The sequence below is a fragment of the Phocoena phocoena genome, chromosome 7, assembly GCF_963924675.1.
Source record: "Phocoena phocoena chromosome 7, mPhoPho1.1, whole genome shotgun sequence".
Taxonomy (NCBI): Eukaryota; Metazoa; Chordata; class Mammalia; order Artiodactyla; family Phocoenidae; genus Phocoena; species Phocoena phocoena.
In genome coordinates this window covers 115,102,092-115,119,889 of record NC_089225.1, presented here as the reverse complement: position 1 = coordinate 115,119,889, position 17,798 = coordinate 115,102,092, and the positions used below count along the sequence as shown (strand labels likewise).

The following is a 17,798-nucleotide window of genomic DNA, read 5'->3' as shown; positions in this document are numbered from 1 at the left end:
TCTTCTTTATGAGATCGTTTTCCTCTGGAACATGGGATTTCTTCTGTCCTTCCAAGTCCAGGGTGTCTCTGAGGTACCTTCAGAGTTTGCCTCACATAGGGTTTCGCATTTCTCACTCCGTTTATACCCCGGAATGTCATCTTCTGTTGTTGGAAACGGGGTGTCTCCTCTACTGCAGCCTCTAACCCAATGTCCACGCAGATGCCTGGTCTCTCTGAGTGACCTTAAATCTGCGGCTTCCCTGACTCAGCATCTGTAACATCACTTTCCCAGGCTGGAAACGTACCAAGGGATCCATCCTAGTGACGGAAGCAGGGTGGCAAAGGGACCTTCCTCTCCTCCCGCCCGCTTCCTTCCCTCTCGTCATCTGCCAGACTTCCCACTGCGAGCGCCCCTGGGTCCCATGCAGACAGAGCAGGCAGAGCTTGGAGAGGTGATGGGCTTGCAGGGGTGGCCGCCCCCTGGGAGGAAGCTGAGGAGAGGGGTCCTGTGGAGGGCCCTGGGGCCAGGAGGTGGGCGATGGGGGAAGGGGGGCAGCCCCCCTCGTGCACGGCAACCTCGCCTTTGGGCTCTTCCCCAGGAGGCTGGATGGGGAAGGGAAGACCCTAGCGGCCGTCTGGTCCACCCTGAGTCGTACAGAAAGGGAACCGGGGCTGAGAGAGGCCGCGTCCAGCACCGTGTGCCTGCTGCCAGGCCAGAGGCGGGGGGCGGGGGGGGGGAGGGGGACTGAGGAACGTGGGGCGCAGCTGCTGGTGCACACACGGTGGCAGCACGTGCAGGGCATGCGCGCAGGCCCAGTGTGGCACAGGGCAGCACAAGTTGGCCTTGGTGAGGGAAGACGTGCGCCTGTGCTCCATCACGTCGGGCCGGCCTGCCATCTGTCAGGTCCCTGGCAGTCGCAGGACAGGTACCAGGAGCAGACGGGGTCACCCTCCACGGCTGCGGAACTTTATTGGGATCGGACAAACACACCATCCTTCTCGGTCGTGGGCTCCCGTGTCCACAGGACCCTGCCACACACAGACCCACCCTGGTGCGCGGGGGACACGCCCTCCCTCTAGAAACAGGTTCAGCAACCACCACACGAGCCTTAGGCCCCACGTGCGGAGTCAGTAACACTCCACAGCTCCTCCGGCCTCGTGAGTCACCTTCAGGCCCAGAGTCCAGGCCCCCTGCCCAGGAGGACCGAGGCCAGCTCATGTCCTGACGTGGGAACCGCACACAGATGGGGCCCAGCTCCCTTCCTTCAGGGCCTGGGACGTGACCCTGACTTTCTGGCTCTAGAAAGAAGGGGACCAGCGGGGGTTCCGGGGGAGGGGGAACAATGGGGAAGGGCCCCTGTCGGCCCTGAAGCCCAGCTCCAGGGCCAGGAAGCCCCCCTCTTCCCTGTCCAGAGGGCCTGGGTCTGTGGAGGAGGGGCTCAGGGCAGGGCTTCCAGCTTCGACGCGGGGCTCCGAGGGTCTTCCTGGCTTGGGTGGGGCGGAGGGTGATGCTTTCGGGGGCCGAGGGCCTCCCACGTAAGGGGGCCGTGCGGCGGCCCCTGCCCAAGCCAGCAGCTCATCTCTCCGGCAGCAGCATGAAGAACGCAGCCTTCAGGAAGCGGCCACAGCTGCAGAGCGCGGCCACGAGCCAGTGGGAGCGGAGGCCGGGGTCAGTGCTGACCACGCACTTGAGCACATCCGTCTGGGAGGGAAGAGGGGGCAGTCAGTTAGAGAGTGGAGGGAAGAGGGGGCAGTTAGAGAGTGGAGCGGAGAGGGTGCGGCCTGTGCCCCGCCCCCGCCCGGTGTCAGCCAGGTCGCCTGAGGGAATGCTCGAGGCCGTTTGGGAAGGCTTGTGGTCCAGCTGGATGGAAGGCTCCAGCATGGGACCCGACCCAACAGGTGGATTCAGATGGTGAGAGGGGAGGGAGGGGAGACTGCTGGGCCCCCAGCCATGGGACCAGCTACCAGCTCGGCCACCTGCTGACATCCCAGTGTCCTTCCGCAGATGCTGTGGAGCCTGGGGTGCCAGGGAAGGACAAATCCCTTAGAACAGGAGCAGGAACTGAGCTTTCCAGAAGCCCAGTGAATGGCCACTCCTTACTTCCTTATTTCTTTCTAGTCCTGCTAAGAAATGAGGTACTATCCCTACAGCTTAACCTTTGGCCGTGGTGTCAATCAGCGTCCTGGCTGCCCTGGTGCCCAGCCTCAGCCGGGCTCCAGGACAGGACGGCAGGATGGGACAGCGGGAGGCCCACAGCCACGTGACTCATCCAGGAGGTGACGCCCTCCCCGCCCAGTGCCGCTTTCAGATGAGACCACAGCCCCAGTGGCCCCTCACCACACCCCCTGTGGCTCCAATCCCAGCGGAGGCTGAGCTCCGTCCCCTCGGCCAGTGTGCTTCGCACACTTTTGCCCACCATCCATTTTACAGAGGAGAAAACAGCTCTCCTACGGGTGGGGCTGCCCCGCAGTCCCCGAGGCCTGGCCAGGTGATCGGGGACATGGAGACTCTGACACCATCCCTGGGGGCGGGCGGCGGGTTTTAGCTCTGGAGTCGGGGGCGGTCAGACCCAGAGGGCCCACACTGGAGCTGGGCCGCAGGAGCCGTCCTGGGCTGGGCAGCCCCGGCCTCGCCCCTCCTCCAGCCCCGATCACCCCTGCCACTGCCAGCACTCAGGCGTTCAACCACCGCCCCCTTCCTGGCACCGCCATATTCCCTCACCCATCCACCGCGTCTCCGCAGCCAGGTCGCCAGGGTCTTGTGCACGAACTCCCCGAGGCAGTCAACGAGGGCGTGGACCAGGGCGGGCTGGGCCTGTCGCACGCAGTCCACGGCCAGCCCCGCAGCCACTGAGTACAGGGACACAACCTTGCCCCAGGTGATTCCTGCAGGGAGAGAGATGGGTGCTGGTCACCAAAGGCCACCAAGACCCAGCTCGAGGCCAGCCCGCAGGGTCACGTGAGGGGGCGGAGCCTTTCTGAGCCACACCCCTGCCATTCCGCTGGTGACTGGGGTCGACACCCGGGGCAGCCTCAACCCACAGCTCCCGCCAGACGGGGAGCTCGGTCAGCTGGCGGCTGTGCGAGTCCCAGCCACCGTCTGCTGCAGATCAGTCCTGCCACCGTCACACGTCGTTCTCAGGCGGGGATGTCTCGAGCCTGCATTACACACCTGCACACCTGGGCCAGGGCCTGGCGATGACCCTGCACAGCCCAGTATCTGCTGGAGGAGGTGACGGAGCAGAAAGGCAAAGAGGAGGCTGAGCAGGTCAAGGGGGCTCAGTGACTCGGCACTGGATGTGATAAACAGGAAGCAGCTTCCATCTGTGCCTGCCCCCAGCACAGCCCTGCGAGGACAGAGGATGTTCTCCATGTAAAGAAGCTGAGGCCCCGGGAGGAATGGCCTTGCCCAGACCACCAAGCTACTGGGGGCAGAACTGAGATGGAGCCCACCTGGGAGGAAAGACAGACGAATGACAGTCTGGGGAACAGTGCTTGCCAGTTGTATAAGGTTCCTTAATATAGGAAAAGATTTTATAAATCAATGAGAAAAAGAGAGAAACCTTTCAAAAGAAATACGAACACAGAATACAAACAGCTGATTCACAAAAGAAGAAGTATTAACAGTACACTAGACCCATGAAAGATGCTCACCCTCACCGACAAACAAAGAAGTGTACGTTAGTGTCTAAGTGTAAATTATAGTCTATCAGACAAAATTCCAAGTGGCAATGTGAGGATCCATGTAACTCTGCAGCCTGGTAACTGTGATGAGAAAGACAGCTGGAGGGCACCAGCACCACCTGTGAAAGGACACAAACATGGGTGCCCCGCCTGAGTCCTAGAAGGAAGCAGCACAGGCAGGGAGGAAGCACGCCCCTCAACCCATGTTCACACCACAGCTGGGACGGTCTGTCATAAGAGCACAAGTCAGTGCGAATGAATCCCTGTTCACAGTCGCCAAAAGGTGGAAATGACAAAACATAAATAAGCAGTGAGTGGAAAAGCACAATGTGGTCCAGCCACACAGCGGAATGATACTTGGCCTCAAAGTGGAAGGAAGCACTGACAGGGCCACAACCTGATGAACCTTGAGAACATCGCGCTCAGTGAAAGAAGCAGACTTGAAAGGCCACGCGTATCGTATGAATCCATTCCTATGAAATGTGCAGGACTGTCAGATCCGTGGAGACAGAAAGCAGACCAGTGGTCCCTGGGGGCTGCAGGAGGGGCCAGGCAGTGACAGCCTAATGGGAATGGGTGTTCTTCCCACCGGCAAAGAACTTGGAGCGGGGGTGGTTGCACGATGCTGTGCGTGCACTCAACGCCACTGAATCACACACTTTACAATGGTTGACTGGGACTCCCTGGCGCTCCAGTGGTTAGGACGCTGTGCTTCCACTGCAGGGGGAATGGGCTCAATCCTTGGTCGGGGAACTAAGATCCCACATGCCGCGTGGTGTAGCCAATAAATAATAAATAAATAAAATGGTTAGTTGTACGTCATGTGAATTTCACCTCAACGAAAATTTTAAAACCCCATAAGTCAGGCCAGGCCACTCCCCAACCCTCCTGTTACTGTCCCTTCCCATCTCCTTCAAAGTCAATCCAAGTCTGAAGTCCCACCCGAGCTGGCTGCTGGCCCCTCTGAGGCCCCCTTGTCCTGCGACCTGGCCTCATGCGTGCTATCCCAGCCTCACCGCTGCCTGCAGGGCTCCCTCACCCCCAGGGCTCTGCCCAAGGTCCTCCCTCTAAGGGCCACGCAGACCGTGATGGCATCAGGTCCTGGTGACGCTGCCGTCACACCACGCTCCCCATTGACCAACTGCTCGTGGGTGCCAGCCCTGGCGGGCTCTGTGCTGCTCACAGCTGTGCCCTTGGCACCCCCAGGCTTGGCGTCCCGCAGGTACCCACCACCACCAGGGGACAGGTGAAGGGTCAGCATGGCAGGGCGGGGATCAAGAGAATGAACACGCGTTCTGCGGTGCTGTGTGGAGAGGTGAGCGCCACGTGATGGCCACGTTTTACCTGGAGAGGAAAGCCCTGGTCTGGAAGGTGCCGGCAGGGTGGTCTCTGGGAGGTGGGGCTCAGGTATGTCCTGTTTTCTTTGAGGTCTTTGTGTTCTTTTTTACGGAGATATAATCTCACTAGCATAGATTCATCCTTTTAAAGTGTGAGATCCAGTGTTTTTAGCATATTGGCAATGTTGTACAACCATCACCACTATCGAATTCCAGACATTTTCACTCCAAATCACTGTCCCCAGGGGCGTCATGCCCCTGTCACCCCAGCCCTGGTAACCTCTCATCTACTTTGTCTCTGTGGATTACCTGTTCTGGACGTTTCACGAATGCAGTCACACAGTATGTCCCACTTTGTGTCTGACTCCGTTCACTGAGCAAAATGTTTTCAAGGTTCCTCCGTGCTGTCCTGGTGTGGGCCCCTCATTCCTTTCTACGGCCGAATAATGTTCCATCCAGTGGATGGACCACCCATCAGGAAACGAACACGTGGGCTGTTGGCCCCTCCGGCTGTGGGGATACGCGGCTCTGAACACTCGTGTGCAAGCCCTTGTGTGGACGTGTGGCTTCCTTTCTCAGGGGTCAAAACCGAGGAGCAGAAGTGCCAGGTCAGGGGGTGACCCCGTCAGAGTTACCATCGGAGAAGCTGCCAGACCACTTCACGCCCTGACTCTTCACAGCCTCACCCGTGCTGGGTTCTCTGAAGTTTTGCCTTGAGTGCCCCAGTGGGCGCAAGCTGGCATCTTGTTGTGGTTTGATGGGTGTCTCCCTGGTGACTGATGATACTGAGCAACTTCTCATGCACGTACTGGCTGTCCATACATCTTCCTTGAAGAGATGTCCATTCAGACCCTTTGCTCTTTTTAAAGTGAGGTGGTCTTTTTAGTACTGATTTCTGAGAGTTCTTTATCTCATGTGTTTTCTGATCTTTCCGTGGTGAAATATTTTGCTCTTGTAATGAGAAGAAAAAAATGAAAACACTTGCCAACTTTCAGTTTTTCCACTGAAGGGAACCGAGAAGCGCCTGCAGCCAAGACGCAGCCTGGAACAGCGCCCCCTGACTCTGCCTTCGCGGGGGCTCAGCCACGTGGGGAGGCCACCTGGAACCCTGCCCTGCAGTCCTCGAGCCGTCCACGGCACCGGCTACAGCCAGAGCAGGTGAGGGGCCGGCCGGGACGACGAGGGGGAGGAATATCCAGCCCGGGGGGTCAGCGCGTGCAAGACCCAGCTGCCTGGGAGAGGCTGCGGGCAGAGATGGGCAGGGCTGGCAAGCATCTGATGGCTGGAGCTTGCCTGGTGGCAAGAGGGCCTGAGGACCGGGAAGGCTGGGATGCACAAGGGGTGAAGGGAGACCTCGGGTGGGCGGGAAGCGGGAGGGTGCGTGGGGCAGCCACGGGCTGGTCGGGGGGTGGGCTGAGAGCCCGTCGGCAGCACAAGGGGCGGCCCGCAGCCCTGTGCTCCACGGAGCCTGTCCCTGCTCCCCTTTCAGGTGGCTCTGAGGTCCACAGAGGTTGAGAACCACTTGCAGGTCACAGAGCCCATGAGGGGCTGGGCGCCCCAAAGCACCAGAGGGGCAGGTGGCGGTGTGGAGGCCACCACGCGAAAAGGGTAGGGCCAGCTGGGTGGGGCGGGGATGCTGGATCGCAGAAGTACATCCTGCTCTGGTTTCAAGCGAAAAATCACGGGCTTTAAACTGAATTCCCCAAGTGAAAGAAGCCAGCCGCTGGTGCCCTGTGTCCGTTCATCACGGCCACACCTTCCTCCCCGCCCTGCCCCAGCCCCCGCCTCGTCCTTCCAGAACCCAGAGCCCTTCTGGGCACATCTCCGGCCCCTCCCGCACTGAGCAAGTGGGGCAGGCAGGGGTGGGTGCTTCGTCCCGGCTGCCCGCCCTCTGTCCCTGTCCACACACCAGCCACCCTCCCCGGGGCCCAGCCGCCCCCCGCCCCCTCAGTCCCAAACACCAGCCGCCGCAGCCGCGTTCAGAGGTGACGCTTCCTTTTAGAGCCAGCCCTCGCCCGCCCGACAGCGGAGACAGACACCGGCGGCCACCCACGCGCCAGCGTCGGGCCTGATGGGAGCCCAGGGAGGGCCCAGGGCGGCTGTCAGCTCCCTTCCCCGGCCTGCCCAGGTCACCGCGAGGGCACCCGGGTCAGGACTGCCAGACCTCCTGGGCATCCCACGCCTCTCACCAGCCCCCTCCCTCCCAGGCACTCCCCCGTGAAGTCCTGGCCACCCAGTGACGCCCTGGAGGCTGGGTCCTGCAGCCGGGGGTCCCGTGTCCCTGCCACGCCGGCCTGCCCACCAGGGGTCGGAGGAGCCTCCCCGAGAGGGGACAGTGCAGGGCAACACCCAGAAGGTGCGGTCAGCGGGCTGGGGGCCCTCTGATGGGATGCGGCAGCCCCAGCCCCTCCACCGGCCTCCTTTCTTCTGCCGGTGGGCGGAGGTCCCCCATGGGGTGGGACTGTGGCTCCCGGCGTCCTCTGCCCCAAAGCCCTGCTGCCGTCCCAACCATCCGACGGCTAAGGAACGGCAAGGGGTGTTCCAAGGTCACGCCGCTGGTCGACGACAGACCCAAAGCCGCCTCGCAGAAGGGGCCCGTCCTCCCCAAAGCCCTTCCCACCCTCGATGCCACGTGGCCACTCACACCCCCACTCCACCAGGATGCGCCCCGGGAACACTCTGGCTCTGGGGCCCCCCAAGCCCCCCTCCTTGAGGGCTGGGACTGGCCATCCCGTCCATCACAGGGTCCCCAGGCCCAGGGCAGCGCCAGACAGTGCTGGGGAAACCTCGGTGGGATCGGCTGACGGGGCAGGTGCTACACTGGGCTGGGGGCTTCGGTTACCTGATGGCCAGCAGCGCCTGGCGCCTGCTACGTACCAGGACACAGGACCGAGGTGGACACGCAGGGCAGGGGCGCCAGAACAGGGCACGAGGTCACGGGTGGGGAGACAAGGTCTGTGGACCTCAGGGAGCCCAGCAGGTCCCAGGAGGCGGCGTGGGAACGAGAGGCGGTTTTGGGGGATGAGTCCTAGAGTTTCCTGGGAGCCTGGAGGCAGGTGTGCAGACCGGAAGCAGCACGAGCTGAACTCAGGGCGAGGGCACACGGAGGAGGGGCAGACGTCACCTGCTCCTAGGGCCCAGGTGGAGGCCCCGGGAGATCCACAGGTGACTGCGGGCCAGCCGGGTGAGACAGGTGTGTCAACATTCTCCAAATGTGTCCTGGTGAGCCGCTCCACCAGGGACTCCCACCCTAGTGCACCCCTCCCACTATGGGGGCTGTTCTGCGACTTGCCTCTGACCAACAGACTCAGGCTCAGTGACACGGTGACTTCTTACGTCAAAAGAGCCTGGCGGCGCCCACTTGGGCTGCTTGGGACCTGCGGCCACGCCGTGAGAAGCCCAAGCCCCACGGGACATGTACAGGCCACATGCAGAACAGCCCCGCCCCACTCCAGCCAACAGTCAGCACCAACTGGCAGCTTGGGACATGCAGCCCAGACAGGGCTTCCGGTCACAGCCCCAGGACCGCACAAGAGGCCCACTGTCCTTGGACCCAGGGAGGCTCCCCTGAGAGCCCACCCAGCGCTGCAGCCCCGGCCCTGACCCACAGACCCTGGGCCATGCCAGCAGTGTGGGCCCCCTGGACACACAGGCCTACCTGCAGAAAAGATCTGGGCTGCCACAGCCAGGAAGGCGTCGGTCACCACGGTCTCGGACTGCAGGGGGATGTTCAGCTGGCGGGCCACGTTGCGGTAGACGCTGGGCCGGATCAGCTCCAGCTCGTCTGCTGCGGTCACACAGGCGGGTCAGAGGTGGTCACACCCACGGGTTGTGGGGCCCACGCGGGCCTGGGGCCAGCTCACTCCTCAGCCTGTGGCCACAGCTGGGGACCCTGATCCCAGCCCTATTCCCGACCCCTCGACCTGTCACATTCCCACCCACGAGACACCACCCCCAGAACCCCCGGGGACAAGACCAGGGAGGTGCGGTGGGCACCCCCAGACCTGCCTCTGGGGCCTGTCCCCTCTGCCGAGCCAGCCACGCCCACCCTCCCCCCAGGGCAGAGCCGGCTGGGCCAGTGTGGCGGGCACCCCAGCAATGCCTGATCAGTGACTCACAGCCCATAGCCAGCTGCATGGGAGGGCGGTAGTCTGACAAGCAAGCAGCCAGCCCAACATGGGTGTGGACTGTTCCAGCGACCCCACACCGGTGGGGAGCCCGGCTGCTGCCTCACAGGGGTGTCCTTGCTCAGGCGCCAGCACCATTCAGTGAACCAAGAAAAGGAGCCACTACCCGGGGCCGCCAGCGCCACACAGGGTCAGACCTGGGCTCCTGGGGCCAAGCAGGGGTATCTGGATGGGGCGGCCACACGTGGCAGCGGGAGGCCCTGTCAAGGGCACTGCCTGCACATGTGCCCGCTGCAGCGCCCCTGGCAGTCACGTCCCGGGAATCCCACACAGCCCTCGGACTGGGCGTCCCCCAACCCAGCCGCCTCTCCGCCAAAGCAAACAGGAAAATGCTTCCTACTGGAAGTCCAGGCGATAAGGGCTCCGAGTCACCCATGGGGCCAGATGCACTCCATCTAATTAATTAAGATCTGGAACCAGAGGAGGACTGTGGGGAGGCTGGCAGAACGATGCGGGAGGGAGCATGGAAACTCCCAGGGCTGGCCTGGCTGTTCCCACATACAGACCCCGGGGTCTACCGGGGACTGACCCCAACTCGACCCGGGCCTCTTCCTGTTTGCTGCTGCTCCAGGAGCGGGGCGTCTGTGCTCGGGAGGAACTGGGGGTACGCTGGGGACAGGGAGACAGCTCCAGACCATGACTGGTGGGGAAGGGGCGGTCACGCTGAGCAGCTGCAAGGGCGGATGCTTTGGGGGTTCAAGCCATCTCCCTCCAGGGTCCCCTTAGCCATCTCGCAGGAACTGAACCCCAGGGACTGGCCGTGATGAGGCCGGATGCTGGAGGAGGGCCTGAAGGCCTGGCCCCTGAGAGGGCCAGCGCAGGGCACTTGGTCGGACTCTGCTCCTCCAGCCCTGGCCGGAAGCATCCCAGGCTCTCCGGGTCTGAGGTCACAGTGCTGAAGGGACAGATACCGGCCCGTCTGATTAGCAGAGCCCAAAGCAGGGCTTTTCAGAAAGTTCAAACAGTAGGGACCCCGGGCCCAAGGTAGAGGCAGCCCCGAGCCGCTGCTCGCAGGCAAGGAGATGGAGCTGGGGGCAGGCAGGGCAGAGGCAGGATCTCCTCCTGGCCACTCCAGGGGCTCTTGGGAGGTCAAGACACCATATTCACCAGGACCCTCTGGAGTGCTCCCCCAGTTTTGTCCCCACAGCCCAACTGGAAGAGGTGGCTCGGGCGCTGACCTCAGGGGAGTCCAGGCACTCTGGGCCTCTGGCTGATCCCCCAAACCCCACTTGCTCCCCTCCCCTGAGACCCAGGCGGGACACCGCCCCCCCGGCAGCCTTCTGCAATGGCCCCTCGGCATCTGTGTGTCTCCCCCGGACCCCAACACTCCTGTGCAGGCCAGGTCTACACAACCCTGCCCCCAGGGTCCACACAAAACAGGGGCAAGCAGACGCGCGAGCCAGCCTGAGGAGGGGAGGGCGTCCGCTTTCACAGGGTGTTCCCTCCAACCAGGGTTCCGGGGCCAGCCTCTCCCCTGGAGAGGCACCTGGTCAGGGCTCCATCTGTGCTGCCATACGTCCCCATGTGCACACGCTTGGGGTGGAACTGTCACACTGGATGGGGCAGGGCTGGGCAGCCTCAGTCCCTGTGGAGAGGTGGACTGACTGAGTCAGCTGGGCCGGTCCCTCCCTCTCCGGGGTCCTTGGAGAAGGTGGAGACAGTTACCGGGCTGTGTGTGACCCCACAGTCAAGTATCTCCAGATGTCCACTCAACTAGCATCCAGGTGAGATCTTGGGCTACCTAGCCTCACGGTGGCTCAGCTCTCCTGGGGCACTAAATTTCGCCGGGAGCCCTAAGAGGCCTCCAAATCAAGAGAGAAGAGCAACCCATGGCAGGATTTGAGCCAGTAACTGCAAGGACCTATTTTCCAAAACAAACAGCAGGACACGTGGTCCGACAAAGGATTTTTGTGCCCAGCTGAGCACAAGGGTCACTCAGGAAGTTTAGCCACCAAAACATCATTCTTCCCGGAGCTGTCTATCCTTTATTTCCAGAGTGTCTGAAATCCGGGCTGAGCAGGCAAATGCGGGGAGGTCTTTGGCGGGTGCACAGGCGAGCCTGAGGGGGGACTGGAAGAGTGGGGTGCTGGAGGGATCATCGGTCTGGGTGCGCCCGCCTTGTGCGCCGGGTTACTCAGGGCACTCCGGACCAGCCCCCTCTCTGCCCCAGAGGGGAGAACGAGGCCCAGCAGGGGCGGGTGCCGGCGGTCACCGGCGGGCGGGCCAGTGCAGGGGCAGTTGTACCCCGAGGCGCAGCGGGGCCGCCCCGCCGGCCGGCTTTGGAGGGTAAGCCTGGGATCCCGCCCGCGAGGCCCGCACTCACCCAGGCGCAGCAGCACCGTGCACACTTCGGCCAGGCGGCCGCCGGGGGCGGGCGCGGCGCGCTCCGGCGCGCTCCAGGCGAGGCCGGCGCGCAGCAGCCGCGCGTGCACGAACTCCCGGCCGAGCGCCTTGGCCTGGGCCACCAGCTCCTTGTCGGTGGGCGAGCGGTCAAAGGCGTCCATGATCTCGGCGGCGAAGACCGAGGAGCGCCGCAGCACCTCCATGGCGGGGACGCGGGCGGGGGGCGCCGCACCTGCGGGCAGAGGGTGCTCAGACGGGCCCGCCCCGCCACCCCGGCCTGGCTGGCGGAGGGGAAGGTCGGCCGCGCGAGAACGGCGGGCAGCGGGGAGCGTGGAAGGGGCGCGGCGTGCGCCTAGATCGCGTGCGTGCGCCGGGCCGGAGCGCACAGGGAGGCCGGGCCGGCGCGGCTCTGGGGAAGGGCTTCGGCCAGCTGCGGGTAAGCGTTCCTGTTTGTGCCCCAAATCTTTAAAAGCGCGGTGTCACCTTCTTTTAGATGCCGAACTCAATCACAAAGATCCCCACGGGTGCCGGGGATAGGAAGGACCTCGGGGAAATGGCGATTGGCTCTGGGGCCGCCGTGCCCGCGCTCGAAGACGAGTGCGTGGGCGGCGGAGGCGTGGGCGGGGGGCATGGCCCGACCTGCTCCCAACCGGTGGCAGCCGGGACCCCGGCCCGGCCCAGCGTCCGGGGCCACCACCCACCTCCGCGCCTCGCCGTCCTCGGTGTTTGTCCCCGGCCTCGCCGTTCCCGTGGCGCGGCCCGCCCTGCTCACCTCTCCCGCTGCATGTCTCGGGCGCGGGGTCTGGGGAGGAGTGCTGGCCTCAGTATCTGCTGGCCGCCGTCTCCGCAGATCTGGATCCTTCCATTCAAACTGGCGAGGACGCGCGCCCCGCCCCGGCGCCCGCCCTGTCCACGCCTGAGCCGGGCTGGAGTGCTGAGGGCGCGGGGTCTCGGGCCCTACGGGGGCTCCGGCGGCGGCGTCGGGGGCGAGGCGAGTGCGGGCAGCACAGCGCAACTTTCCGCCGGGCGATAGGCGAGGCTTGGGGCTTTGCCTTCTAAGGGAAAGGCAACCCCGGGGCGGAGCCACGGCCAGAGCTTCCCCGCCGCCTCACCGCTTAAGGAGGACTGAGCGAGTTCACGGTATGCGCTCAAGGAGGGCCACGGGGCAGGAGCTGTCCCCCACTGTCCCAGTGATTAGGACCTGGCTCTGGCACCAGCCGCCTGGATTCACAGCCGGCTTCATTATCGTATTGATTCCTAGAGGTTCTTTATATATTCTGGATGCTGTGTCCCTGGTCTTACACATGGCTTGGTATTGGACGTGGGTACTTGGATTTGCATTGTATGGAAGGTATTGCAAATGCCTTCTGCCATTCTGTGGTTTGCTGTTGCTTATGTTGAACAGGAATTTTCTCAGTGATGTCCAATTTATCGATCTTTTCTCATGTTTAGTGCTTTTTTATTAGGATATTCTCCCGTGTTTTCTTTTAGAAGCTTAATTGTTTTAGCATTCACATTTAGATCTATGATGGATCACAAATTAATTCCTGTGAATATTGTGGTAGGGGGGTCAGCGCTCATTTTTTCTATATGGATATCCAGTAGCCCATCATCAGTTATTGAAAGGGCCCTCATCTTTCCACTGAATTGGAGAAGAGTCCCCATGATAAACCAAGTGACTGTGTATGTGAGGATCTGTTCTGGACTCTTTTCTATCCCACTGGTCTATTTCTCTATCCTTTTTTTTTTTTTGGCATGTGGGATCTTAGTTCCGTGACCAGGGATTGAGCCCACGGCCCCTGCCTAGGAGGCACAGAGTCTTAACCACTGGACCACTAGGGAAGTCCCTATTTCACTATCCTTGAGTCAACATCTCTATCCTTGAAACAACAGGATGAACCCACTTGCCTTAATTCACATATATACAACACTTCACCCAATAGCTGTTGAATACATGTTCTTTCCATATGCACATAGGATGTTAAACAAAATAGACCATATCCTGGGCCATGAAGTCTCAACAAATTTCAAAGGATTGAAATTATACAAGTGTGTCCTCTATGAATTAAACTAAAACTCAAAAACAGGAAAACTATCAGAAAGCCTCCAAGTACGTGGAAATTAAATATCACACTTCTAAATAATCAGTGGGTCAAATAGTAATCACGAGGGAAGTCGTAAAATGTTTTGAAGTGAACTACAGTGAAAACGTGACATATCAAATGCTGTGGGATATAGGTAAAGCAGTGCTTCAAGGAAAATTTATAGCTTTAGAAGAAAGGTTAAAATTAATGCTCTAAGCTCCAATTCAAGAAGCTAGAAAAAGAGCAACAAATTAATTCTAAAGATGAGAGGAAATAAAAATAAAAGCAGAAATTAATGAAACAAAGCAAAAATCAGGGAAACTCAACCAAGCCAAAAGAGATTAATAGAATGGATAATCCCCTGGAAATAATGGGTAGAAAAAGAAAACACAAATTCCAATGTCAGGAATGAAAAGAGGACATCACCACAGATACTACAAACATTAAAAAGCTAATAAGAGTATGTTATGAACAACTTTATGACAGTAATTTGAAATTTAAATGAAACAATTTACCCAAACTGACGCTAGAAGCAATAGAAAATCTGGATAATCCTATAACAATTAAATAAATTTAATTCATAATTTAAAATCTTCCCACAAAGAAAATTCTAGGTTCAGATGTTTTCCTTGAGGAATTCCTCTAAACAGTTGAAGAAATATCACTGACCTCACACAAACCTGCACAGAGAATAGAAAATGAGGGAACATTTCCCGTCTCATTTTGGGAGGCCAACACACCATTGATGCTGACACCTATGAGGAACCTGTTGGGCCTCTGTCTGCCTTGGCTTCCCCGTCTGTGGAATAGAGAAAATAATAATACCTACATTTTGTGGACCAAGTTAGTGAATCCATGTATAAAAGTGCTTGTCATACAGTGATTGCTCGGGAATTGGAGCTGTTTTTTCAGAAAGGCTTTCAAGTGTGAGTGCTCATTTTATCGCACTCTTTAACGCACAGTCTGGAGCAGGACAGGGTCTGCCTCTGGCATCTCTGAAGAGCGCTAAGGTTTGGGATTCCCTGTATTTTATAGGTGGAAATATGGAAGCTCGGGATGGGAAAGGGATTGCTGAAGGAGTCAGTGCAGGACTGGGCACAGGCAGATTGGGACAACCCCCCACCCCCGCCCCAGGCCCATGGAATGTATCTCCAGCAGGGGAAGAACCTATGCCCCCCTTCCCCGCCCTGCAGTGGCCTCAGGCAGCTTCCCACCCTGCCCACAGCCTCAGTTTCCTCCTATACAAAAATAGGATCACGTTTTCTACTTCCTGTCTCCTGGGCAGCATGGATGGGTGTGGAAAGACTCGTGTGCCCTGACACGGGAGTGATAGATGCGTCTGTTTGGCGTGCTCCCTTCAGTACAGGAGCTGCCGTGCCTGGATCCAGCCATGCCTGAACCAGTGGACTCCCTGGACATCTTAGACCAGCTCAAAGCCGTGCCTCAGGATACTCACTGCAGGGTACTGAGGACCCTGAGGGACGGGGAGCGGCCCAGGTGTTTATCAGAAGGGGAGGTTAAGCCCATCTGGAGTATCCAGACCACGGACCCTGAGCCAGACCTTAGAGAGCCCGGGTCAGGCTAGAATCAGTTGAGACCTTCCTGTCCCTTGAGGACTGGAGGAGGCTGACCTGATCAGCCCAGTCCCAGCCCCCAATACCCCAAGTGTGCGTAGACTTTCCTACAGTTGCCATTGGCACTGAGTTTCCGCCTCTGCAGATTTCCTGCTCTCCGCTCTTGCCTTTTGTCCGATCCCTCTGTCTGCCCTGCAATTGACCCAGTGGGTCCCTGGTTGCCGAGAAGCCTTCTGAGTGCCGACACCAGCCCAAACTGGCTTGAGCACAGGGAGCTTTGTTGATTTATGTGACTAAATTGTCCTGGGAGACACCTACTGGTTTCAGGCATGGCTGGATCCAGGGGTCTCTCTTTCTATCTATGAGTCTGTCTGCTCCTTCGTGACAGCTCTGCTCTCAGGCAGGCTGTCCCTGAGTGATGGCAGAAGACGCCACAGCTCCCTGTCTACACCGCACAAGTTCAGTCTTTCCCAGTGGGAAAAAAAGCCAGTCTTCCCAGGGAGCTCCTGGGGATGACCTGGGGCCAGCAGCTTCTGTCCCGTGCCTATCTCTGAACCAGCTGTGGCTGGAGATGGGAAGGTGCCAGCCTTTCGGGCCCGGTCACATTTGTGGCTCTGGACAGGGTGCAGGGGCCTATCGGTGCCACCGAACAACCTGGAGGAGGGTCCTGGCTTTCCATAAAAACCTGCTCAAGTCTGCTATGTGGGCCACAATTTGGGGAGCAGAGGGCTCCATAACCCAGTGACACCAGTGTAAGAAAGTGAGTGGCAACATTCACCTCGACGTGGACAGGGGTCCTGCCTGGTCTGCATATGGCCACGCAGAGGGACAGGCCCAGGAGAGTGTTGTCCCCGCCCCCAAAGCAAATGCCCAGGCCCCTGGAATGCCCTGTCCACAGCCTCCTTCAGAGCCCGAGCCTGGCCCTGGAGGGGACTGAGTGGCCGGGTGTGGACGTGTAGGGCTCACGTGCAGGCTTTGGCGCGCAGGGCCAGCTGTGGGCTCAGCAAGGGTCTTGGCAGGAGGCTGGCCTCCCGGTGGGTCTGGGCCTTGCACCTGGTAGGCGCTGGCCTGCATGGTCTATTGAGTGGCTCCTGGGCTCCTCCTGTGTCCAAGGATCCCCGGGCCCGCGCGGCCGGCCTCACCACAGCCTCTTCGCTCTCCTCTCACAACGTATCCTGAGAGCCACTTCTGCCTCCTCGCTGCTAGTGCCCCAGTCCAGGCCACTGCCGCCCACCCCCTCTCCAGTCCGCCCTGTGCACGGGGACAGTGTCCTTTCAAAACCAACCAGATTCGTCAGCGCAAGGCCAGGGCCTCTCCCCTCTCCACCTGCTCGGGGGGCTTCAGCTGAACAAACCCACTTGTGCCGCAGGGCCTTTGCACGGGCTGTTCCTTCCTTCCTAGATTGTTACAGCTCTGCTCATGTGTCACTCTCTCAGAGAGGCCCCCTCCTGCGCCTGCCTCTCCCTTTGCCCCGGCTCCCTTTGCCCCGGCTAAAATCTTCCCACCCCACTGTGCACAGCAGATCCCTGCAGGGGTAGCTGAAGACAAAGTGGTCTGGGAGGATGTGGCACCCTAGGGGTGTGACACACTCTGCCCCTCACGCACCCCCAGTCTGCCCTCCCGGGAGTCCAAACCATCCCTGACAGTAGTTGTTCACATATAGTGTCGTGTTGTGTGTGTTCTGCTTCCCTCTGGGCAGCCGTCCACCTAGGCCGCCCGCCTCCTTCTCGGGCTACCCCCGGGCCCCAGGCGGGTGCCTGTGCTGGGCACATGTGTGGACAGAACCGAGAGCGGGGCCGGCTGTGACTACGGCCCCTACTCCTTCCAGTGGGTCCCCAAATCATCTGCTTTGCGGGGGGGAGTTTATTCTAAACCCTGAGCCCTCCTGGCCCCTTTCCTCTTGAGGGCTGCGGTGTCCGCCCAGCCATCAGCGATTACAGGAGCGATGGGACACCTCCGGCTACAAGGAACAGAAAGCCAGCCCTCAGACAGGCCAGGGACCTATGCTCTCAGCTCCTGGAAGGAGGAAGAGACAGAGGGGCAGCGGGCCTTCCCAGGCACCAGCCTCTCTGGAGGGGGTTCCACGTGCCACGTCAGTGGAAGCGGGAGACGGAGGCTCCTGACCCAAAATGTAGAGTGTCCTTGAACCCTGGAGACGTTTAAGGGATCCCAGAAGTGGGAGCTAATGAAGTACTCAAGAGGCCGTCAGTTGTAACCCTCAGGCTCGGCCCAGGCCTCGGGTGAGGTCACCAACGGCTGCAGATCAGAGCGCCCCAGGGGCGGGAGCCTCAGGGGTGACACGCAGGGTCACAGTGGGCTGCCTCCCGGGGGTCTCCCCTCGGGCTTCTCTGGCCCCCACCCCACCCCAGGGACTAAAAGGTGGGAGCTGCACCCCAACTCCCATTGAGGAGGGGTACCACTGAGGGGCAGGTAACCCTCCCCACCCCCCCCAGCAGAGTTGGGTGGGCGGAGGCTGGGGGACGGGCCCCTGGGGTGGGGCTCTGCTCTGAAAGGCTGCCTGGGTGGGCGTCCGTTCCCTGCTCTTCCAGTGACCCGGCCATCCGACCGTGACCGGAGGTGTCCAGACGGGGCCTGGGGTACAGAGGCA

At 60.4% G+C, this 17,798-nt stretch overlaps 1 protein-coding gene across 2 annotated transcripts; it reads right to left on the bottom strand.

Moving 5' to 3' along the window:
• Window positions 1–1,535: 1,535 nt before the first annotated feature.
• Window positions 1,536–12,565, bottom strand: BOK (BCL2 family apoptosis regulator BOK). Of its 2 annotated transcripts, none has more exons than XM_065880770.1 (5): window positions 12,305–12,491; window positions 11,513–11,764; window positions 8,661–8,789; window positions 2,704–2,867; window positions 1,536–1,683 (listed from the first exon to the last, which is right to left on the bottom strand). In XM_065880770.1, the coding sequence occupies exons 2-5, from the start codon at window positions 11,733–11,735 to the stop codon at window positions 1,558–1,560; spliced, it is 642 nt and encodes a 213-aa protein (XP_065736842.1). In that variant the 5' UTR covers window positions 11,736–11,764; window positions 12,305–12,491; the 3' UTR covers window positions 1,536–1,557. The 2 variants fall into 2 exon arrangements, with proteins under 2 accessions (XP_065736842.1, XP_065736841.1); XM_065880769.1 differs by having other exon boundaries at window positions 1,549–1,683; window positions 12,234–12,565.
• Window positions 12,566–17,798: the final 5,233 nt, after the last annotated feature.